The sequence below is a fragment of the Lampris incognitus genome, chromosome 2, assembly GCF_029633865.1.
Source record: "Lampris incognitus isolate fLamInc1 chromosome 2, fLamInc1.hap2, whole genome shotgun sequence".
In the NCBI taxonomy this organism is placed as follows: Eukaryota; Metazoa; Chordata; class Actinopteri; order Lampriformes; family Lampridae; genus Lampris; species Lampris incognitus.
Window position 1 is genome coordinate 149000956 of NC_079212.1, and position 25571 is coordinate 149026526.

At 44.6% G+C, this 25571-nt stretch overlaps 2 protein-coding genes across 2 annotated transcripts in view; one reads left to right on the forward strand and one right to left on the reverse strand.

Annotated features, from left to right (window-relative positions):
* The window catches only part of cenpp (centromere protein P), a 164883-nt gene that overhangs the window by 117717 nt on the left and 21595 nt on the right, over nt 1-25571 (forward strand). The window lies entirely within an intron of this gene.
* The window catches only part of ecm2 (extracellular matrix protein 2, female organ and adipocyte specific), a 34970-nt gene continuing 15359 nt past the window's right edge, over nt 5961-25571 (reverse strand). The window contains exons 6-12 of the mRNA XM_056272780.1: nt 23561-23676; nt 20488-20623; nt 14368-14525; nt 12966-13105; nt 7153-7265; nt 6557-6770; nt 5961-6294 (exon numbers count right to left, since the gene is read on the reverse strand). Of these exons, the coding sequence (XP_056128755.1) occupies nt 6126-6294; nt 6557-6770; nt 7153-7265; nt 12966-13105; nt 14368-14525; nt 20488-20623; nt 23561-23676 (1046 nt within the window). The 3' untranslated portion in view covers nt 5961-6125. The remainder of the gene's footprint in view (nt 6295-6556; nt 6771-7152; nt 7266-12965; nt 13106-14367; nt 14526-20487; nt 20624-23560; nt 23677-25571) is intronic.

The window sequence follows — 25571 nt, forward strand, 5'->3', positions numbered from 1 at the left end:
CCCGGTCTGCAACACTTCATTCACCTGAGCATGATAGCTGCCTTGGTTCGCATGTGTGTGGTGTCCACACATACAGCGTTGCTGCTGCGGTGCTGCTATTGCCAGCCCTATCTGTCTATGTTGAGATGGCTTTGATAATGGCCATCAATAATGCAGGGTTCATTTAATTTCATTATACATTATAAATTATTGGTTGCCGGTTCGAATCCCCATGTTACCTCCGGCTTGGTCAGGCATCCCTACAGACACAACTGGTCGTGTCTGTGGGTGGGAAGCCGGATGTGGGTATGTGTCCTGGTCGCTGCACTAGCGCCTCCGCTGGTCGGTCGGGGCGCCTGTTCGGGGGGGAGGGGGAACTGGGGGGAATAGCATGATCCTCCCATGCGCTACGTCCCCCTGGTGAAATTCCTCACTGTCAGGTGAAAAGATGTAGCTGGTGACTCCACATGTATTGGAGGAGGCATGTGGTAGTCTGCAGCCCTCCCCGGATCAGCAGAGAGGGGGTGTAGCAGAGACCGGGATGGCTCAGAGGAGTGGGGTAATTGGCCCGATACAATTGGGGAGAAAAAGGGGGACTTTTTTTTAAAATTATTACATTATTCATTATACATTTCAAAAAAATTAATATTTATGTCAGTAATAGAGGATAGAGGGATAGAGTTGCCCTGTGATGACCTGGCGGACTGTCCAGGGTGTCGCCCCGCCCGCCGCCCAATGACTGCTGTGATAGGCTCCAGCATCCCCGTGACCCTGAGAGCAGGATAAGCGGTTTCGATAATGGATGGATGAATGGATGGGTGTTTCATATCTGACATATTGTGCAGATATGTAAGGAAGTGTTGCTGGTATGATGTCAGTATGACCATCAGCAGATCATTTCACTGTCTAGTTTTGCTGAATCGTGCAGAGAAAGAGAGCATCATGTCTGTTCTCTAGAGTTGCAGCACTGCAGCATGGCCTGAGTCCTGTCTGAGTTGCAGCACTGCATCATGGCCTGAGCCCCCTCTGAGTTGCAGCACTGCAGCGTGGCCTGAGTCCTGTCTGAGTTGCAGCACTGCATCATGGCCTGAGCCCCGTCTGAGTTGCAGCACTGCATCATGGCCTGAGCCCCCTCTGAGTTGCAGCACTGCATCATGGCCTGAGCCCCCCTCTGAGTTGCACCACTCCAGCATGGCCTGAGTTGCAGCACTGCATCATGGCCTGAGCCCCCTCTGAGTTGCAGCACTGCAGCATGGCCTGAGCCCCCCTCTGAGTTGCAGCACTGCAGCATGGCCTGAGTCCTGTCTGAGTTGCAGCACTGCATCATGGCCTGAGCCCCCTCTGAGTTGCAGCACTGCAGCGTGGCCTGAGCCCCGTCTGAGTTGCAGCACTGCAACATGGCCTGAGCCCCCCTCTGAGTTGCAGCACTGCAGCATGGCCTGAGTCCTGTCTGAGTTGCAGCACTGCATCATGGCCTGAGCCCCCTCTGAGTTGCAGCACTGCAGCGTGGCCTGAGCCCCCTCTGAGTTGCAGCACTGCAGCATGGCCTGAGTCCTGTCTGAGTTGCAGCACTGCATCATGCCTGAGCCCCGTCTGAGTTGCAGCACTGCATCATGGCCTGAGCCCCGTCTGAGTTGCAGCACTGCATCATGGCCTGCGCCCCCCTCTGAGTTGCACCACTCCAGCATGGCCTGAGTTGCAGCACTGCATCATGGCCTGAGCCCCCTCTGAGTTGCAGCACTGCAGCATGGCCTGAGCCCCCCTCTGAGTTGCAGCACTGCAGCATGGCCTGAGCCCCCTCTGAGTTGCAGCACTGCAGCATGGCCTGAGCCCCCTCTGAGTTGCAGCACTGCAGCATGGCCTGAGCCCCCCTCTGAGTTGCAGCACTCCAGCATGGCCTGAGCCCCCTCTGAGTTGCAGCACTGCAGCATGGCCTGAGCCCCCCTCTGAGTTGCAGCACTCCAGCATGGCCTGAGCCCCCCTCTGAGTTGCAGCACTCCAGCATGGCCTGAGCCCCCTCTGAGTTGCAGCACTGCAGCATGGCCTGAGCCCCCCTCTGAGTTGCAGCACTCCAGCATGGCCTGAGCCCCCCTCTGAGTTGCAGCACTCCAGCATGGCCTGAGCCCCCCTCTGAGTTGCAGCACTCCAGCATGGCCTGAGCCCCCCTCTGAGTTGCAGCATTTCAGCATGGCCTGAGCCCCCTCTGAGTTGCAGCACTGCAGCATGGCCTGAGCCGAGCTGCTCACACCTGAGCACATGAACGCCCAAATGAAACACAAGAGGCTCTGCGGCACACACGTGCTGCTCAGGTAGGGGGTGTGGCCCAGGCGTAGTTTAGGAGTGCGCACGCTTATACAACCAGGTTTTGTTTTTGTTTTTTTCCCCGTAAAAGGTTTTTTGTTTTTCACTTGAATTTTATAGGTTGCAAACCAGGATTTCCCTCCTAAATAAAACCACCGTGGGTGGTCAACATGATGGCCGGTGTTTAAACTCTATATTGTGTCAAGATTGTTCTCTACAGTTTAGGAAGACTACTTTTGGTCAATCAGCCTTTTCAGTAAAAGTGGTGGGAAAGTGGACTTCCCTTCCCACTAATGTCAGAGAGTCAGCCAGCTTTGCGATGTTTAAAAAGCGTCTTAAGCTTTGGTTAAAATCAGCACAAACGTGTAATCACAAATAAATGTCCTTGCTTTAATATGTTGCACTTACTTTAGATGTCACTCAGGGTTTTTGTTGTAGTTTTCATTCAGAGTAGTTACCATATGTTTCTTAGTCAGGAGCAGCCCAGGGTTCTGGCTGGAACCAGCCCAGGTGCAACCTGACTGTAGACTGTGTGTCATTTGTATTTCCTGCCATTGAACAGGCCAGACTGATTTTTATAGCTGCTGTCATAGTTTAGGTCAGATTGTTATTTATTGATGTTTCAGGTCAGTTTACTAATTATACGTACTGTTGCTGAATAGATGAAATCCATATTCATTATGTTGTTGTCATGTAGGCCAGGTTGCTGTTTATAGCCATTGTTTTAAATAGATCAGATTGTATTTATAACATTTGAGACTGGTTTTCTGATGTATTGTCATGTTTTTATTTTGTCTTGGTTGTTCTTTGTCTGCCTGTCCAATAGTTTTCTTATGTATTGTTATGTTTTAACTTCTGTATTAATTGTTGTTTGTTTGCCTGCCCAGAGACTGCAGATGCAAATTAGATGCCGGCTAACTCTGGTGCAGTTGGAAAATTTTGCGTTGTCCCTGTCAAATAAACAATAAACTAAACTAAGATAAATACCCAACTGGCCGCTCTGGTGGCCGAGCGGAATAACCCGCCGTTCTTGCAGTCCGCTTGTCATGTGGCTGGGATGTTCGTATCCCAGACTCGCCGTAACCGGTCTCGGCCAGAGCGTCCACGGGGTAAGGCGTTCATTGGGCCACCCTTACCTGAGGGACAGTGGGTGTAGATCGGTGTAGTGTTCGGGGACTCATCATTCTCCAGCGACCCCTCTGGCCCATCCGGGTGCCTGCAGCCAAGCAACTGAAAGCATTCTCCCTACGCCTCCTTCGCGGCCTGAAGGTGATGCAATCCATGCAAGGAGGCTTCAGCGTGTAAAGTAGCGAGAGCAGTGACACGAGTTTGAAGGAAGCTGGTGTTACGACTATCTCCTTCCTGTGGAAACGTGAGCCAGGGGAGTTACTCCACAAGAGTTCCGGCCATATGCCATTGGGTTAGTCGGGTGGGATAAGGGGAAAAACTGGAAATAAGTTTTTTAAAAAAAAGGTAAATACCCAGTTGAGATATTAATGCATTACAGATGTTAGTATGTCTGTTATGAAACTAACTGACACCAAAATTAACATTTTAACAACTTTAATACTTTTTTCAAACAATTTAAAATGGCTGCTGTCCAACGCCTGTAAATCCTGCAACGCCTCGGTGGTAGTCATGGTGCGTCTGTAGTGGCGTCTGTAACCAGACATGTTGGACATAATCACACGTCAAGTTTAGACTATTTGTCTGCACTGGAGGGCGCTAGTGTGTTTCTAGGACGGAGCAACGGACTACACGCAGGAAATGACGCGACCAACACACGTCATAAATACTGACATGACGCACACCATCACACACAAATTACGAGACAGTCATGTTGACCGCTCATGGTCGTTTTAGGTAGATCTGATCATGACTTTTTTGTGCGATTGATCCGAAACTAATTTAATGCAAACATATGCAGTTTTAGGGGAATTTGGGGCGCGGCAGGTCTGTAGCTTTATTTTTCACAAAGTTATTAAACGGAAAATCCAGGACGGTTGTTTTTAAAGGTGGAAGAAGTGATGTGATTTGTCTTGGTTGCATTTTTTTACAACACAAAAATCTGCCATTTTAGCAGGTGTGTAGATTTTTTATTTCCACTGTGTGTGTGTGTGTGTGTGTGTGTGTGTGTGTGTGTGCGTATATAGATGTAGGAAAAAAACGTTTTAATACATGGCAGTACAAGCTTGTTTTGTGCGTCGCACACTCATCAGCTGCTGATGTGATTCAAACTGCAGCAATCCCCAGCAATGCCCTGCAGCGCCTCCTGGGGGATCCCAAGGCGTTCCCAGGCCAGATTGGACATGTAAGTCCCTCCAGCAAGTTCTGGGTCTACCCCAGGGTCTCCTCCTAGTTGGCCGTGCCCGGTAAACCTCCAAAGGAAGGCGCCCTTGAGGCTTCCTTATCAGATGCCCGACCCACCTCAACTGGCTCCTTTCGACGTGAAGAAGGTTTCGGGGGAGAATAATGAAGACGTTTTACTTGTAGTTACAAAGGAGATGTTTTTTTCGGTGTCTACAGCTGGTGGCCAATTTGTTTCTATTATTGAAGGTGGACATATCAGGTCTGCAAATAATAAAACACTTTTCTGCCAAGCACAGGTTACATCTTTTACCTCTAACTGAATATGCATTGCTTTTCGCAAGGATTTTCGTGAGACAGAGTAACTGGTATTCCTGTCTACCAGTGACCAAATGTGGCGGCTTAAGGCTGCTGCATGTCTTGCATGCTCATTTCTGAAGCTACTCATATGGGCGTTAAACCTCCTTTTAAAAGGGTCCTCTGTTAGTCCAACGTAAGTGTCCACATTGCAGTTGTCTTCTCTTGTCACCGATGCCTGGTAGATGACTCTCTCTATCTGGCATTTTCCTTCAAGAGGACACGAGGCCTTAACACGGCAGTTGCAGTTGGAGGTGCTTGGTTGTGGTGAGGGGGTCTGTGCCTTGGTCATGATGCTTGTGTTGTGGGATGAAATAACCTGCTGCACATCTGGCCTGCAGCTGTAGCTCATCTTGACTGTCTTCCTGTTGATTATTTTTCTCAATAGATGGTCTGGGGTAAAGTACTCATCCAAAAGACTGAAGAATAGTTTTCCAATATTAGAGGCCACACGGTGTCGCTGTAGGAGGATTATACCAGCTGATGTCCCACCTTCTGCTGCGTTTTTGTTTTTGTTTTTTTGACTTGCTGGCTGTCGCTTATTGGTGATGGACTGTACTTAACTCTGAAATCATATCCACATGTTTGAAAGGCTTCCTGGTATGGGGGCGGGGGGAGGGGGGCTTCATTAAAGATGGCTTCACTGGATGATAAACATGAGAGTCTCTTGTTTATGCTCACTGGGATATATTTCAAGATGGAGGGAGGATGATTGCTTTCTCTGTGGATGTATTGCAGTATATTATTGGGCTTCATGTATGGCCTGTATGTACCCATATTAAGCCCGATGATATACATAATAATTGACAGCTGATGATTGCTTATAGCATGAAACAGGCTTGTACTGTCTCATAAACAATTTACTTGACTCACTGGATTATTTTGCTCTTTATTTGTTGAGCACTTTCCCTACCATTGAGTGTTTCTTTTAACAAAGTGTCTATATATATATATATATATATATATATATATATATATATATATATATATATATATATATATATATAGACACTTTTGTATATGAACCCATGGTATATATTCCAATGACATTCATCAGCATGTAGCACCCAGTGTCAGTGGATGTAGAGAAGTGTTTGTATTCATCATTTCCTCGTTATAAAGCCACGTTTTTCCACTTGGCTTTTGAGAGAAGTGTTGGTTGTTTGACTCTTGTGATGTGGTCACTTGGTTCTCTGGGGTTTTAACACAACACTGGAGGAGGAGCGGACGCAGGAGAAGGCTTTGGGTGAGATCTTTTCAGGGTTGATGAAGTTGTTCTCCAACCTGAGAGCCACTAGGGTGGAGTCTCCATCATGGTGGGGGTCACAGAGACCATCCTCTGGGATGTTCCTGCAAGATATGATACGCTGACATCTCCTGTTTGTGTCTCAAAACAGAACTGTATAGAATCTGATCTCTCCAGTATGGAGAGTGTATGGGGACCTTTGTTTGATTGTAAAGACTTGCAAGGTAATCATCTCGACTTTTTAATCAGGATAGGACTCCCCATCTGTTACATTTTACTGAGCAGATTTCTGTTTGATTTTCATGTTGAATGTGAGGACATCCAGTGTAAAGTGCTACCTGCTTTGCTGTGACATTTGGTTTGTACCTGATCCTGTTGTTGTTGAGTCTAAGGAAATGGAGGCTGTTCATCTCATTGATGCCCGAGGGCACATTGACAAGCTGGTTGTGGTCCAGGCACAGTTCCACCATGGACTGGTAGGAACCAAAGAAGGACTCAGGTTCAACTCCTTCCCCATCCAGTCTGTTGTAGGACAGGTACAAATACTCCAGGCCAGGGTCCATGTGGGCAAACACATAGCCTGGAAGGAGGAAAAAACGAGCATGACTGTTCACCAGGGAAGAGGTTTGACAGCTCTTCATAAACAGGGCACCATGTGAAGCCAAGGCAGAAAAACCCTGCAACCATGTCTGATGGATTCCAACATCTATCAGCCACTTTCACTGTTTGATTATCAGATTGGAAGCGGGCCTCTGATAGTTTGTGTCAAAGGTTTAAGTCAGCATCCTCAGGGTTACCTTAGTTCAAGGGTCAACTACATTTAAGAATCATGTATAATCCAACTGGGCTCTTCATTGATTCTTCGTATGTACCTGAAATGTGTGTATCCTGTTAGTCAACTGCTGTGGCAGCCCAGCCAGTATACCCAGCTATCAGTCAACCACCAGACCCCTGCCACCTACCAGGTATCCTCTCTATGTGGTTGCCAACCAGCACCAGGTGGACCAGCGGTCTGGGCAGGTAGGAAGGGACCAGGTACAGCTCATTATGAGACAAGTCAATGGACTCCAGGTTCCTAAAGGGAGAGGTTGGGAATGTTCATTCTGCCCTTTCAGTTTATTCATTTCATCTCTTGTATGTATTAAACTAGTACAAAGTGGTAAACCAAACATAGTTTTGATTTGTCGTCCTTTCAGAGAGGGAAGAAAGTCTGAAAATGTCTGCTCCGACCTGGCAGTTGTCGACCAAAGTGACTAGTAACCACCACAGTTGTGGATCTGATGAGGGAGTTCCCTTTTAGACTAGGCTCACTTTGAATACAGGAGGGCATGATGACAAGTTAAAAACCCATTCTGTTCTCTTTAAACTTGCAGTCAATCCCGTTTACTGTATAGAACCACTGAGAGTACAATCCCGTGGAAATGGAAACTGCAAAGGAATGTAGTCCGGAACGTTCCACCGAAAGACATGGTGTGAATGTTTTCCGATGTCAGAGGAGACTTTGTTTGATTCTGAAGTTCTTGGAGTCTAACAGCTGTTAGCCTACAGCTCTGTTGAGTGCAATTAATCAACATTTAAGACAACCAACATGAAAGAGGTCAAAGGTCAGAGCAACAGCATCCTGACAAGGACAACAGTCATACCTGTAATGCTGGAATGATGACTGGTGATAAAGCGGTGATAGAGAGAATGATAGAGGAGTCATGGGGGAGAGATACAACGCTGTGAAAAAGTATTTGCCCCCTCCCTTATTTCCTGTTTTTGTATATTTGTCACACTGAATTGTTTCAGATCTTCATACAAAATGTCATATTTGACAAGGCGTTTACTGTGTGTGCTTTTTTATTTTGTTCTCTTTGTTTTTATTTGTTTTTAGTGGTATCGTTTTTGTTTTTTGGAAAAAATGGAAGATTTATTTGAAAAGCACTTTTAAAGAATTAGAGACTGATAGTAAACTTTGAAGTTTCCTAACAATAAATAAATAAAACCTGTACAGCTCTATTCAGATTAGTTTCCCACTGACTTCAGCAAGGGCTGGAGTGTTAGAACGGTACTACTGCTAAAACATACATGACCACCCCTCATCAACGTTTCCACAGAAACCACACAGCCCCTCCAGGCTAGTCACACTGTCTCTATGGAAACCACATCACACCTCCATGGAAACAACATATGATATGTCATGCCGTATGTCATGGTAACATGTGGTCTGTTTCTAAGAGGGTCAACGTTAATAATACAGTAACACGACACAGATTTAAATTCACAATGTGAAAACAAAAAATGATAAGGCCTACCGCTCTGTTAGTCGAACTGACGGCCTGTCCCCAATCACCACGGCCTGTAAATCATGGAAACTACACTGAAATGTCACACAGGACTGAATGAAAAAAGAAAGCAGGCGTTGCCCTGATTGTATGTTGATTGACAGAGACTCTTAGTTCAGGACTAGAGATGTAAGCTTTGCCTGTTTGTGTCTAGGAGACTAACAGAATCCAAAAAGTCATCCAGAGAAGCTGATGGATTCAGTAGCAATGACAACCCAAAGATGGACTAGCGGTAATTTGGAATAACTACTAGCCCAGACATAGTTACTAGCCCTAATATAGCTGTGACTGCAACACACACACACACACAATCACTTTGACCTACAGAAACATCAGATTCCTCTTAGCACATCTATAATGTCGCCCTTATCTGTGTAGAACAGACAAAAGCACAGAATTCTGGGCTGGAGTCTCCCTTAACCGTTACTACGGTATGTACGCTACAACATTGGTTGTTAAAAAGGCATTTGGCCCAGTAGTGGTATCGTTTTTAAGACATTTTTAGATATACATTTTTATCTTTACTGTTGCACTGCTGTGGACTGGGAGAAATGGCATTTCGTTTTTATTTATGTACACAGGTTCATAATGAAATGACAATAAATGAAATCTTGAATCTTGAGGAACTCAGTAAACACAAAATTCAGTTTTTAATTGATAATTCTATTTATTTAATGAAAAAAGTTATCCAACTTTTTTCTTTCTTTTGGATTTTTTCCTCCTTTTTCTCCCCAATTGTATCTGGCCAATCACCCCACTCTTCTGAGCCGTCCTGGTCTCTGCTCCACCCCCTCTGCCAATCGGGGAGGGCTGCAGACTACCACATGTGTCCTCCTCCCATACATGTGGAGTCGCCAGCCGCTTCTTTTCACCTGACAGTGAGGAGTTTCACCAGGGGGACGTAGCGCATGGGAGGATCACGCTATTCCCCCCAGCCCCCCCCCCCCCCGAACAGGCGCCCCGACCGACCAGAGGAGGCGCTAGTGCAGCAACCAGGACACATACCCACATCCGGCTTCTCACCCACAGACACGGCCAATTGTGTCTGTAGGGATGCCTGACCAAGCGGAGGTAACACAGGGGTTCGAATAGGCGATCCCTGTGTTGGTAGGCAACGGAATAGACCACCACGCCACCCGGACGCCCCTGAAGTTATACAACATTTTGATCACTGGATTCAGTTAGAGCAGACACACCCAGGCTTGATGACTGCCAGCCCTGTTGAATCTAAACATGACTTATATAGAACCTGACCATCCGTGTGAAGAAGTAGGCTACAAGGTGTCAACAAGCAGAACACTGTGCTGGCGTCAAAACACATTCTGGAAGAAATGAGAAAAAGTTGTTGAGATATATCAGTCTGGAAAGGGTTACACACCCATTTCTTAGCTCTAGGACTCCAGTGAACCACAGTGAGAGCCACTGTCTCCAAATGCAGAAAACATGGATGGAACAGTGGTGAATCTTCCCAGGAGTGGCCAGTCTACCAAAATTTCTCCAAGGGCGCAGCAATAACTTATCCAGGAAGTCTCAAAAAAATCCCTGGACAACATCTAAAGAAATGCAGGCCACTCTAACCTCAGCTCAGGTCATCAGTCATGATTTGACAATAAGAAAGACACTGGGCAAAAGTGGAATTCATGGGAGAGTTGCAAAGCACAAACTACTGCTAACTAAGAGAAACATTAGTGCTCGTCTCACATTTGCAGAAAAGCACGTCGAGAACCCCCAAGCCTTTTGGGATAATGTTCTGTGGACAGAAGAGTTAAAAGTGGAACTTTTTGGAGGACACGGGTGCTGTTACGACTGGCGTAAATTAAACACAACATTTCACAATAAGATCATCATACCAACACTCAAACATGGTGGAAGTAGTGTGATTGTGTGGGGATGCTTTACTGCCTCATGAAAGACTTGCCATCATTGAAGGAACCATGAATTCTGCTCTCTACCGGATAATTCTGAAGGAGACTGTCCAGTCATCAGTCTGTGGTCTGAAGCTGAAGAGTGATTGGGTTATATATACAGCTTACATATACAACAGGACAATTCTCCAAAACACAAAAGTCCACCTCAGAGTAGCTCAAAAGAAACAAAATTAAGGTTTTAGAGTGGCCTAGTCAAACTCCTGACTTGAACCCAACCGAAATGCTGTGGCAGGACCTTAAAGGAGCAGTTCATGCTCGAAGGCCCACCAGCGTTGCCGCTAAAGGTGGCATGACCAGTTATTAAGTTCAGAAAGAAGAAAGGAGGCCACTTTAATTTGTCATTGTACCTTACAATGAATTGTATTCTTACAATGAATGTGTTCTCTGCATGTAACCATCCTATTGTATAGGACCAACTCCAGTTCTTCTTTCCATTGCATTGCTCAAGGGCACAGACAGGAGTATTAACTCTAACATGTATGTCTTTTTGATGTGCAGGAGGGCAGTTACTTTTTCACATGGGTGATATGGGTGTTGGACAATTTTTTTTTCCTTCAATAAATGAAATTATAATTTAAAAACTGTACTTTGAGTTTACTCAGGTTGTCCTTGTCTTATATTACATTTTGCATGAGGATCTGAAACAAGTGTGACAAACATTCAGATATAGAGGACATCAGGAAGGGGGCAACTACTTTTTTACAGCACTGTAGAATGGTGGTGGATGATAGAGTGACAGAGAGAGATAGAATGGTGGTGGATGATAGAGTGACAGAGAGAGATAGAATGGTGGTGGATGATAGAGTGACAGAGAGAGATGGAATGGTGGTGGATGATAGAATGGTGGTGGATGATAGAGTGACAGAGAGATAGAATGGTGGTGGATGATAGAGTGACAGAGAGATAGAATGGTGGTGGATGATAGCGTGACAGAAAGAGATAGAATGGTGGTGGATGATAGCGTGACAGAAAGAGACAGAATGGTGGTGGATGATAGCGTGACAGAGAGAGATAGAATGGTGATGGATGATAGAGTGACAGAGAGAGATAGAATGGTGGTGGATGATAGAGTGACAGAGAGAGATAGAATGGTGGTGGATGATAGAGTGACAGAGAGATAGAATGGTGGTGGATGATAGAGTGACAGAGAGATAGAATGGTGGTGGATGATAGAGTGACAGAGAGAGATAGAATGGTGGTGGATGATAGAGTGACAGAGAGATAGAATGGTGGTGGATGATAGAGTGACAGACAGAGATAGAATGGTGGTGGATGATAGCATGACAGAGAGATAGAATGGTGGTGGATGATAGAGTGACAGAAAGAGACAGAATGGTGGTGGATGATAGCGTGACAGAGAGAGATAGAATGGTGATGGATGATAGAGTGACAGAGAGAGATAGAATGGTGGTGGATGATAGCGTGACAGAAAGAGACAGAATGGTGGTGGATGATAGCGTGACAGAGAGAGATAGAATGGTGATGGATGATAGAGTGACAGAGAGAGATAGAATGGTGGTGGATGATAGCATGACAGAGAGATAGAATGGTGGTGGATGATAGAGTGACAGAGAGAGATAGAATGGTGGTGGATGATAGAGTGACAGAGAGAGATGGAATGGTGGTGGATGATAGAGTGACAGAGAGATAGAATGGTGGTGGATGATAGAGTGACAGAGGGATAGAATGGTGGTGGATGATAGAGTGACAGAGGGATAGAATGGTGGTGGATGATAGAGTGTCAGAGAGATAGAATGATGGTGGATGATAGAGTGACAGAGAGAGATAGAATGGTGGTGGATGATAGAGTGACAGAGAGATAGAATGGTGGTGGATGATAGAGTGTCAGACAGATAGAATGGTGGTGGATGATAGAGTGACAGAGAGAGATAGAATGGTGGTGGATGATAGAGTGACAGACAGAGATAGAATGGTGGTGGATGATAGAGTGACAGAGAGAGATAGAATGGTGGTGGATGATAGAGTGACAGAGAGAGATGGAATGGTGGTGGATGATAGAGTGACAGAGAGATAGAATGGTGGTGGATGATAGAGTGACAGACAGATAGAATGGTGGTGGATGATAGAGTGACAGAGGGATAGAATGGTGGTGGATGATAGAGTGACAGAGAGAGATAGAATGGTGGTGGATGATAGAGTGTCAGACAGATAGAATGGTGGTGGATGATAGCGTGACAGAGAGAGATAGAATGGTGGTGGATGATAGCGTGACAGACAGATAGAATGGTGGTGGATGATAGAGTGACAGAGGGATAGAATGATGGTGGATGATAGAGTGACAGAGAGAGATAGAATGGTGGTGGATGATAGAGTGACAGAGAGATAGAATGGTGGTGGATGATAGAGTGACAGAGAGAGATAGAATGGTGGTGGATGATAGAGTGACAGAGAGATAGAATGGTGGTGGATGATAGAGTGACAGAGAGATAGAATGGTGGTGGATGATAGAGTGACAGAGAGAGATAGAATGGTGGTGGATGGCAGACAGAATGTTCTGACCTGTGGTTGATCCAGGCCAGAGGAGCGATCCTGGTCTCATCCAATCTGTTGTGTCTGAGGGAGACAACGTTGAGGTTTGTGGTTTGGTTGAACACAGCATCAGAGATCTCCTCTATTAGGTTGTTCTCTAGATAGAGCTCCTGAAGGAGTAAGGAGTAGAAAGATGAGTGTTGTCAGCAGGGCAGTGGAGTGTATAGACACTGACCTTTGACCCTGGTTGAAAACCTTGTGTCAGCAAGAAACTGGGCTGCTAAAGACATCGCCCGCCTTCCCACCGGGTCTAGGGTTAAATTTCTCTGGCTGACCTTTGACCCTGCCGTTGAGGGGATCCCCCTGATAAACACTCTATTTACAATTAGATACTGTTTGCGACTGTAGGTAAAAAGAAATTCATGGAAATGTCTTCTTTCTTTATTTCACTGGAGTTGAAAGACTAATGTTGTGAAGTTGGCAGTGACAGAGACATTTCTCAAGGCTAATTTTTGAGTAAAACCGACAGCTGTGTCTGTGGTTTGGTCGAACGCCTGTCTCCTAAAGGGTCAGTCTACCTGAAAACACAGTTCATGTGTAATTCCTCCAGTTTAAAATCTTCAAACTGTGATATGCTGAATTCTGTCTCTGATTGGTAAATTAGTTCCTACCAGCCTCTTTCCATCATCTGGGGTTGGAAATCCCAGATAGCTGGTGAACTCTGAAGCGCATCAGACACCATGGCTCCACTACCAAAATTCAAGTCTAAACACTTTCTCAGTAATTTCATCAACAGACCAGTACTAGAGATGCTCCGTGATGTGGACACAGTGAAGATGCTTTTTAGTTCTGGTCTACATTATGAAATAAACTCTCATTGTTGGTGTCACATTCATCACTTGGTGGCTTGACAGCTTAAAACATTGATTGAGGGTCTTCCAAAACTCCTAGAAATGGATTAAACTGTCAGCGATCCGTCCACATGAGTCAGACACAACTGGAAAAAAATGTGGAATATGTAAGTTGATAAGAAACACGATGTGAGTTTAGTTTTAAGGTGGATTTCTTTCTGGAATTATGTACTGGCCTGAAGTGAAACCATAATTTGATGTGGAGTGAAGTTACATGCAGAGTTGACTCAGTAAATGGCTCTTAAACAGCCAGACTGCCTGCTCAGCAAACACAGGGCCAATCAACCCTTTTACCACAGGAACTACAGTTATCCAGAAGGCCTTTCTGTTGGTGTCGTCCCCCGCCAGATAAGTCATACGTTGCCTATATCATTATATAAACTGCAGATAGGTGGATAGATGCATGCATTGATTGGATTACTGGTTGATAGAATGCAAACATTCAGGTGTTGGACTCATTTCTGCCAAGTCTGAGTCAGACAGACAGGTAGGCACAGACAGACAGATGTAGAAACTCATACCAATAATGTGTTGGGCAGGCCTTGTGGTACTGTGCGGAAGTGGTTTTGACCCAGTCGGAGGTAGGACAGCTGCCTTAGGTGGGAGAAGGCCAGAGGGTCCACAGTCCCCTCACTGAGAAGATTCCCTTCCAACTCCAGAGTGACCAGACTACCAAGATCTGCACACAGAACATCAGCATGTCACCACAGAACACACCACTGCCCAGCACCTGTTGGTAAGCATCCAGCACGTCTGTTGGCAAACAGAGTTGGTGTTTTTATGCTGTTTTATATTCTATAAAAAGTCAGTTACCGGGGAGTTTCTCTGTGTGCCTCTGTCCAAAACAATTGACTGTCTCGTCTGTCTCTGAGGACAGGTAGCTAGCTCATAAAATAATCCCAGAACCCAGGTTGGGGAACCAACTGCTTATGTCAAAAGGAATGTACAGCAGTTGATATTCAACATGGGCATCATGATGGACTAGGGACAGTTTTAATTACTGACCCTTTTTGTTTTTGGTTGCTTGTGAATGTGTGTGAATTTGCTGGTAAATGGTTTGGTAGATTACTCTGTTTAATGGGTGGTTGCGTTGTTAAATTGTGATTTTTCATGTGTAGTATGCCAAGCATCTGGACATTTGTGTTGTGTGGTTGTAAAGAGTTGATTGTGTTTGAAAGCTGCAGTAAACATTTGTGATAAGAGCTTTATCATCAGTATATAACATATATGTTAGCGATATGCCTTTATCATGACCACATGTTTACTGCATCAATGTAAACATGTGCTCCGGTACCTCTAACAGTACTAACATAGTACCACAGTACATTGACAGCTGATGATTGCTTATGGCATGAAACAGGCTTGTACTGTCTCAAAGAATTTACTTGACTCACTGGATTATATATATGCACTCCCCGATTCACTATCTTGTCTTCCAAGATGGCTGTATGCGCATCTCCCCGTCTGTTCGTCATTTGAGATGTGTTTGTTTTTTAGTGTTTGTTTGACTCTGACGTTGTTATTTGTCACTAAAATCCGGGAACTGCCTCTCAAAGTCCTGACCCTACTATGCTGACCATACTATCGTATGGTCAAGATAGTATGGTCAGGACTTTGAGAGGCAGTTGACTATACTAAAATATTAAGAGATCTCAGAGATCAGTCCATATGAGTCAGACACAACTGGAAAAAATGTGGAATATGTAAGGTGATAAGAAACACGATGTGAGTTTAGTTTTAAGTTGGATTTCTTTCTGGAATTATGTACTGGCCTGAAGTGAAACCATAATTTGATGTGGAGTGAAGTTACATGCAGAGTTGACTCAGTAAATGGCTCTTAACAGACTCGACTTCCATAGACTTAACCATACCGTTAAATTTGGATAGAGTAACCAAGTCCTGGAGTTCAAGTCTATTCTGCAGGCTATTCCAGGCAGATGGTGCAGAAAACATAAAGGCCTTCGTGCCCAGCTAAGTCCGAACTTTAGGAACAGTCATTTGCAAGGTGTCCTGAGACCATAACCCATAAGTGCCATGTTTTATGGACAGAAAGATAGATAAATAACAGGGGAGAGTACCCAGAATGGCCTTATAGATAAAAACATACCAGTTATGTGACTAAGTCACCGTATTGATAGAGCAGGCCAGTTGACTTCGGAGTGAAGGACACAGTGATGAGTGAGGGCTCTACAGTTTGTAACAAACCGTAATGCTCCATGAGACACAGTGTCTAACATATGGAGACCATGAGCTGATGCCTTCATGTACAGTAAGTCACCATAGTCAAGAACAGGCAAGAATGTTGCTTCAACTAGTCTTCACCTGACACTGAAAGAAAAACAAGACTATACTAAAATACTAAACCGAGTATTTTATTGTTGTTTGGATTATGTGCCACTCCTCACTCGCTTCTTGCTCTGCCTGGCCTGGGTCTGCCACCCTCCCTCACCGTCGCCTGCTGCTTCTGCCTGGCCTGGGTCTGCCACCCTCCCTCACCGTCGCCTGCTGCTTCTGCCTGGCCTGGGTCTGCCACCCTCCCTCACCGTCGCCTGCTGCTTCTGCCTGTCTGCTGCCCGTATCTTGCTTGCCGCTCTCCCCCCGACTGTTGCCAGCCCACCTCCGACTAAGGTCCCGCTCTTCCTTTTCCCCTCCCGGCTTGCTTGGCCGACTTACACACACACACTCACACACACACACACACACACACACACACACACACACACACACACACACACACACACACACACACACACACACACACACACACACACACACACACACATTCACACACACATAGGCTTGAACTTGAACTGAACTGAACCATCTTACATAGCATACTGAACATTCGCTGTGTTGCCCTTTCCCCCTCCCCACTTCCCGGCTGACGTAGCCTACATACATACTCACTCACTCGCTCATATACGCATGCACGCACACATACAGGATTGATGTTGAACTGAATCACCTCACATTGCGAACAGGCACATTTCCAGAAATGAATTTTCCTCTTGTGCTGGTTATTGCGCTCTCGCTCTGGGACTATGGGCAAACCGACCTCCTACCGGAGAGTCTACTGGGGAAGGTGCACTCTCCACCAGTCGTACCCAGTGCAATTACTAGCACTTTGCCTAAACTGCGTGACCAGATGCCGAGCAATTCTCACGGAGATTCTGACTTGGGGACTGAGTTGCTCCACCTCCTGTGTCTCTCTGTTTTAAAAAGCTGTTCTATGCTTTCTGAGAATTCTCTCGCTCATTGTGTGACCTTGTTACACTCTAAAAATACATTTCCTTGCAGTGTAAATACTAAACAGAGATACCTTGTCATTCTTTTATTGTTAATGTCTAGTGATGTGCAGCCAAACCCTGGCCCTGCTGATTCTGACATCAATACTTGTAATACTGCAGCTGATTTAAATGTAGGTCTGGTCTGGGTATTATTCACCTAAATGTTCAGAGCTTAATCTCAAAACTGGATATGGTAAAGGTTTGGATAAATTCAACTGATGCTGATGTTGTTGTATTATCTGAAACTTCGCTAACGAAGTATGTTCTTGACGAGGATATTGGTATTCGTGGCTATAATGTGTTTCGCTCTGACCGTCCCAAAAAAGGTGGTGGTGTTGCTATCTGCATCAAATGCAAATTCAACGTTAAGTTAGTGCTGTCAGAATCATTGAGTAAACAACTTGAGTTCCTGGCCCTACATCTTGAAGTGTCTATGGATCACCATGTCATGGTGGTTGGTGTTACAGACCTCCATCTGCGATTGGTAATTCTTTATCTACACTTGTTAACTTGCTGTCTAAGGTGCACTACAATGAGATTGTTGTGGTTGCTGATTTAAACTGGGACTGGTTGTTGCCCGTGTCCGATGCATTTAAAGCAGAATGTGATTCTTTGAATCTGACACAAATAATTAACTCTCCTACAAGACCAAATCCCAAATGTCCTGAGAAATCATCTCTCATTGATCGAGTCCTAACTAATGCCCCCTATAAGTACTCTGCTATCGGTGTCTTCCCAAATGATGTGAGTGATCACTGTGTGATAGCTGCTATCAGAAATACTAAGGTCCCTAAGTGTAAACCTCGTTTTGTCCAAAGACACAATATGAAGATGTTTGTTGAGCAGGGTTTTCTACATGATTTATCTCATGTTGACTGGAATGGAATTGCCCTTATTGATGATGTTGAAATGGCCTGGACATTTTTCCATGATAGCTTTCTGGATATTTTAAACAAACATGCCCCTATTCGTAAGTTTAGAATTAAGAGGCGGGATAATCCCTTGTTCACCACTGAGCTCTCAAGCCTGCTTCATGAACAAAATGTGGCCTGGACAAAAGCAAGAAAGTCAGGTACTGAGGCTGACTGGCTTCTTTTTAGACAGCTGAGAAACAAATTTACTTCTCTCTTTAGAAAAGCCAAAGCTGATTTTTATCTATCCGTCACTACTGAAAACTCGAATGATCCGAGGAAGTTTTGGATAGCTGTTAAATCCTTATCTGCTGCTTGTGATAATTCAACTGACCTTCCTTCCTGAAAATCAAAAATGATGTGGCTGTCTCTGATAAGTTTGAAATGTTGAATTGTTTTAATGAGCATTTTATTTCATCAGGTTTCTTGTTTAATGCTGACACCCCTTTTACTAAGGAATCTGTCATTAAGGACAATACTGTGGTTGTTGACCACACTTTTAGTTTTGCTCCTTTTACTGTGGCTGAGGTCCACAAAGCCTTAAAACAACCGAACCCTAGAAAATTGGCTGGTCCGGATCATTTGGATCCTGGTTTTTTAAAATTAGCAGCAGACATTATCGCTGAACCTTTGACCCATCTTTTTAATCTCACCTTGGTTACAAATGTAATTCCTAAGGTTTGGAAGGCTGCCTATGTTTTACCTCTTTTAAAAGGAGGGGATCCAACCATGCTAAATAATTACAGACCAATTTCAAAACTTTCTGTAGTAGCCAAGGTATTGGAATCCCTAGTTAGTGAACAGGTGAAAGAGTATTTATACACTCAATCAATACTATCCAATCATCAGTCAGGTTCAGGAAGAAGCATAGCACTGTTACCGCTGCCATGACAGTTGTAAATGACATCAGCAGCGTGTTGGATAAAAAGCAACACTGTGTGTCTCTTTTTATTGACTTGTCCAAGGCCTTTGATACCGTGGCTCACGATATTCTGATACAGCGACTTGTTAATACTGGCTTCTCTCTACAGGCTGTAGGTTGGTTTATCAATTACCTTACGGATAGGACCCAGGCTACCCAGTTTGAGGGGCTTACTTCTGAAGTCCAAACAGTCTGTAAGGAGGTCCCTCAGGGTTCTGTCCTAGGTCCACTTTTATTTACTGTCTACATAAACTGCTTGGGAGAAAATGTTCAAAACTCATCTTTCCGTTTTTATGCAGATGATGTGGTTATTTATTGTTATGCGGCTACTCTCAGCAAAGCTTTTGAGTATCTGCAAAATGCTTTTAACAGAGTGCAAGCTCAGCTTTATCAACTGAAGCATGTCTTGAATGCTGAAAAAAACAAACTTCTGGTGTTTTCAAACACCAGAAAGTTAGAGTTAAATCAGAGCATTGTTACTACACAAGGTAAACAAACTGAGGCAGTCTCCACCTACAAATACTTGGGATTTTTAATTTATGACCACCTCTCTTTTAAGTCCCATATACAGAGTCTGGTGAAAAAGTTTAAATTGAAGTTAGGTTTTTATTTTAGGAGCAAGTCTTGTTTTTCTCTCAATGTCAGGCGAAGACTAGTTGAAGCAACATTCTTGCCTGTTCTTGACTATGGTGACTTACTGTACATGAAGGCATCAGCCCATTGTCTCCATATGTTAGACACTGTATCATGGAGCGTTACGGTTTGTTACAAACTGTAGAGCCCTCACTCATCACTGTGTCCTTTACTCCAAAGTCAACTGGCCTGCTCTATCAACACGGCGACTTAGTCACTGGTATGTTTTTATCTATAAGGCCATTCTGGGTACCCTCCCCTGTTATTTATCTATCTTTCTGTCCATAAAACATGGCACTTATGGGTTATGGTCTCAGGACACCTTGCAAATGACTGTTCCTAAAGTTCGGACTTAGCTTGGCACGAAGGCCTTTATGTTTTCTGCACCATCTGCCTGGAATAGCCTGCAGAATAGACTTGAACTCCAGGACTTGGTTACTCTATCCGAATTTAAAGGTATGGTTAAGTCTATGGAAGCTGAGTCTATTGGAAATTGTAAATGTTTCAGTTTATAACAGGTTTGTATCTTTTCCCTTAATTTTTATGCTATTTTGCACTTTGAGCTATTCTGTTGTCTTCAGGTGAGTGTGTGCTGAAACGGGTGTACTGCTGCCATTCTTGGCCAGGTCTCTCTTGTAAAAGAGAGTTTAATCTCAATGGGCCTAACTTGGTTAAATAAAGGTAAATGAAACATAAAATGAAACATACTTGTACACATGGTACACAGACAACAGTCCCTCTAACAGTACTAACATAGTACCACAGTACATACTGCTACACATGGTACACAGACAACAGTACCTCTAACAGTACTAACATAGTACCACAGTACATACTGATACACATGGTACACAGATTCGTGTATAATAGTGTTTTTGTTTTTTTGACCTGTGAAGCTCTTCTGGTCTATCACTCTCAGTTTGTTCTCGTTGATCTTCAGTTCCTGTAGAGTTGGGGGGAGGTTCAAGGGAATGGTCTCTAGAAGATTCCCATCCAGATACAGACGTCCCAGAAACCTCAGACTCTGGCAGATATATTAACCATCATAATAATGATCATAATTATGTAATTATCATCAGAATGATCAAGATAATGCTAACACACTGATAGGTCATCACAATGGTCACAGCAATGTTCATAATAATAATAATAAAAACAACAATAAACCAGAAAAAGTACATTTCCTGTGTGTGTGTGTGTGTGTGTGTGTGTGTGTGTGTGTGTGTGTGTGTGTGTGTGTGTGTGTGTGTGTGTGTGAAGAGACAAGCCTTTACCATCTGGCAGAATAACATCAACAGCCAAAATAAACAAGCTGTACATGCAAGAGCAAAGTCAGCCATCCGAAGCTGGGTCAGGGAATTGAAGAACCAGTGGTGGATGAAGAAGGCCCTTGAGATCCAACACCTTGCAGATGCTGAGGATACCAGAGACTTCTTTGATGCTATTAAAGCAATATACAATCCCAGCCACTGCTGTCTAACCCCCTTCACTCCAAAGATGGGCACACACTGCTAACAGACAACAAGCCAATCAAAGAAAGCTGTAAGGAACACTACCAGGACCTTTTAAACTGGGACTCTAACCCTGAGATGGATGCCTTAGAAAAACTCCCTAAACAACCCAAAGAGGGGGACATGACAGCACCGCCTAGACATCCAGGATGCCATGGCAGCACTGCCTAGAAGTCCAGGATGCCATCAGGAGATGAGAATCAACAAGGCTGCTGGTCCTGACGGAATACCGGCAGAAGTACTGAGGGCAGGTGGACCTATACTCCTCAGACATATCCATGTCCTGCTACTTAAAATATGGGAAAAAGAGGACATCCCTGTGCAACTTAGGGATGCACTCATTGTCTCTGTCTTTAAGAAAGGTGACAAAGCTGAGTGCGGAAACTACTGTGGCATTTCCTTCCTTTCCACCACAGGGAAATCTCTGGCTAGGGTCTTGGCCAACAGACTCCTCCCAATATCAGAGGAAATTCTGCCAGAATCCCAGAGTGGTTTTCATCCTAAAGGAGGCACCATAAACATGATTTTTACTGTTCGCCAACTCCAAGAAAAAGCCCAGGAACAGAATCAACCATTGTACACAGCCTTTATAGACTTAACCGAAACTTTTGATTCTGTAAACTGCCAGGCCCTCTGGCTAGTTCTGTCACAAATAGGCTGCCCTGACAAATATATCAGAGTACTATGACTACTACATGACAATATGTCAGCTAGAGTACTCAGCAGTTATGGAGATGAGACCGAGTCCTTCAAGGTCCACACAGGAGTTAAACAAGGCTGTGTCATTGCCCCAACCCTGTTCTCTATCTTCATTGCCACCATCCTCCACCTCACGGGTCCAAATCTTGCCTCAGGGAGTCAAAATCGTGTACAGGAATGATGGGAATCTTCTGAATATTAACAGATTCAGGGTTAAAGGTAAAACCACCACCACATCCATCATAGAGCTGCAGTATTCCGATGACAACGCCTTAGTGTCCTTCGTAGAAGAGGAACTACAGAGCATACTGGACGCCTTTGCAAAGGCATACCAGCAGCTTGGCCCTGCCATTAACATAAAAAAAGATCCATATCCTCCACCAACCCCCACCCAACAGAAATATACCTGCTCTGCCCCATCCATCTCTGCAGACCTGAAAATATTGCACAGTTCCCATATCTTGGCAACCTTCTCTCCTCCAAAGCCAACATTGACAAATACACCATTGTCTCAGTTGTGCCAGCCAGGTCTTCTCAAGATTGAGAAGAGGTTTTTTTTCCCTTTTTTTAATTGTTTTTTCCTCTTATCCCACCTGATTAACCCAATGGCATATGGCCGGAACTCTTGTTGAATAGCTCCCCTGGCTCATGTTTCCACAGGAAGGAGATAGTCGTAAAACCAGCTTCCTTCAAACTCGTGTTGGCTGCTCTCGCATGGATTGCCTCACCTTCAGGCCACGAAGGAGACGTGGCTGCAGGCGCCTGGATGGGCCAGAGGGGTCGCTGGAGAACGACGAGTCCCCAAACACTACACCGATCTACACCCACTATCCCTCAGGTAAAGGTGGCCTGATGAATGCCTTACCCCGTGGACGCTCTGGCCGTGACCGGTTACGACAAGTCTGGGATATGAACAGAAAAAAGGGTTTTTAAAACCGCGACCTTCAGGCCAGAACAAAAATTCTGGTGTACAAAGTGGCAGTGCTGCCCACCCTATGATATAGGTCAGAAACCTGGGCCACATGTAGCAGGCACCTGAAGGACCTCAAGAAATACCAACAGTGATGCCTCAGGAAGATCCTTAAGATCAGCTGGGAGGATAAGCGCACCAACTTCAGTGTCCTCGAGGAGGCCAACATGCCTACTACAACTGCCACCATCACACAACATCGGCTGAGATGGACTGGCCATGGCCTCCGCATGTCTGACTCACCTCCCAAAACAAGTCCTTTACTCTCAGCTCATGACAGGACACCATGCCCCAGGAAGACAAAAGAAGTGATATAAAGATAACACCAAGGCCCACATCAAAAGGTTTGGCATCGACCTTAACACCTGGGAACAAGCAGCAACAAACAGGGAGGCCTGGAGACTGGCTGTCTGTGAGGGTGCTGGGTACTACAACCATGACCTCCACCATGCTGCTGACAATAACCTCAGACTCTGAAAGGAGCGAGTTACCAGAAAGGTCTGAACCACATCCTCAATCACTTCTTCACACCCTTTCCCATGTTGCCCCAAAATATGTGGCTCCAGGATCGGCTTCTACATCCACCTGAAGACCCACAAGGACCTAGAAGGACAGTCATACTCAACCCCGAGTGACCGCTGTGATGTGTGTGTATGTGTGTGTGTGTGTGTGTGTGTGTGTGTGTGTGTGTGTGTGTGTGTGTGTGTGTGTGTGTGTGTCAGACTTTGCCTTGCATCTGTTGGGTGAAGCGTGTATGTATTGAACAAGGTTTGGGTCTCACTCTGAAAGCCTTAGCAGAGATCCTGGCAGAGGTGAGTTTGTTTTTTCCGAGGTTGATCCATTCCAGGTTGGGAATTCCATTAAAAGCCTCTGCTGGAATGCTGCTGATGTTGTTCCCTGAACAAAACACAATACGTGGTGGTTAACAGACCACCTGGTAGAAGTGGCCAACATGAAGTAAAACTCATATCACAATATTTTCCTCTTGCTAGATGATTACATAACCACATACAAGACAACACTGCTGGATCACATTTCATGAGCCTTTTTAAAATAACTGACGACGTGCAATTTATTCTCAGCTCAGATGAGCAGAAGGTACACTGTATGTGAGCGACAAACGTTTTCATTGTGTCGTTCTCTCTTCTGAAGAGAAACGGGTTAAAGACACAACATAAACAAAGGGATATGAATATGGAATATAATGAGAACATACTGTACAATAAGATAGGGCAGTATTTCAAATACTCAGGAGGTAAAGAAAATGGAAAAGTATTGTTGCACATTGAAAGTAAAGATAATTCCTCTAAGATGTTAGAATCAGAGCTCTTACAGTGTATGTGTCATTATACCTGTAAGCTGTAAGCTAAACCAGAGTCAGAGTGGAAGCAGAGCTGGGCGATGACGATGAGCTCAGGGATCACTGTATTTCTGACAGAACACCTCTGTGTGAGGGTAGTTTGGAGGTGACTATTTGTGCTTTATCAAGATATTTAGTCAGCAGAAAATGTAGATCATTCGTTAATAATGTGAATATGATAGCAAATTAGCTACATCAGCTTAAAAGCCGCATCTAGTCTCATATAGTCTCATGATGTTCTATCACACTAACATATCGTCACCTTCTCAAAATAATGGCCTACGTCATATTTTCAGGTTTTTCAAAAAACAGAATAAACTGAAACAAATATAGAATATATGATATTTCTTAATCATTTCACACAAACAGGTTGTCAATAGTCATATATTGTCATAACCTTTTTGTGTGAAATGATTAAGAAATATCATATATTCTATATTTCAGTTTATTCTGTTTTTTGAAAAACTTGAAAATATGACGTAGGCCATTATTTGGGAAGGTGACGATATGGCTCAGCTAGTCTGATGTGCTCTGGATGTGGATCAAGAACCATCTGATGACGTCCTTCATGTTCACACCTGCTGCTTCTGTGTTCTTGTCTTCTGCACTGTGTCCATCTTGTGACTGGATCAGTGCAGAGGAAACCAGTGGATGGGAAGATGACTAATTTATCATTAAACCTCCCCTCACCTCACCTAGGTTGTCCGTCAGGACGCCCCCTATAGGGTTTGGGTTGCACATGTTTGTTTAAAGCATGGGGCGCTTTAAACCGTGGTTCTCCGCTAACTGGAGTTTTTGTGCCTTTCCATTGTCAAGATGCATTGATCATCTGCAAAGTCACGATGTCCCCCGGTCCAGAACATCAGTGAATGCACCTAGGACTGCTGCTACCAATAGGACTAACAGGATTTATTACCGAGGTTTACTCCTCTAGATCCGTCGTGTTCTGCTCTGTCTCCTGACAACGTTAACAGGATTACCGCGAGGAGGGTGTGGCTCTTCACCACGCATGACTTTTGTAATTGAAACAATAGTCAAACAAAACGGTATCAAAGCTAGTCCTTGAGGGATGTTCATGGACCAGAGGCATGAGGAGCTGCAGGTGAGGAGCTGCAGGTGAGCTGCTGCAGGTGGTTCTGCTGTGACGGACACAGACTGTGGAGGGTCTGAGTACTCGACCACCTTCACAACAACACACAGTACGTTTAAGTACTCACTTTCAGTTCAGGATGAACAGTACTGCTAGTACTGGTATCAACAGTGCTGCTAGTACTCGTATCAACAGTAGTACTAGTACTCGTATCAACAGTAGTAGTAGTATTAGTAGTATGAGGGTTCAACTCTCTTGTTGGTACTATGGGTTGTATTTAAGCAGGACTGATCCTGACTGAAACCAGCTGGCAGTGTGGTACACATCACCTTCAGGTCTGCC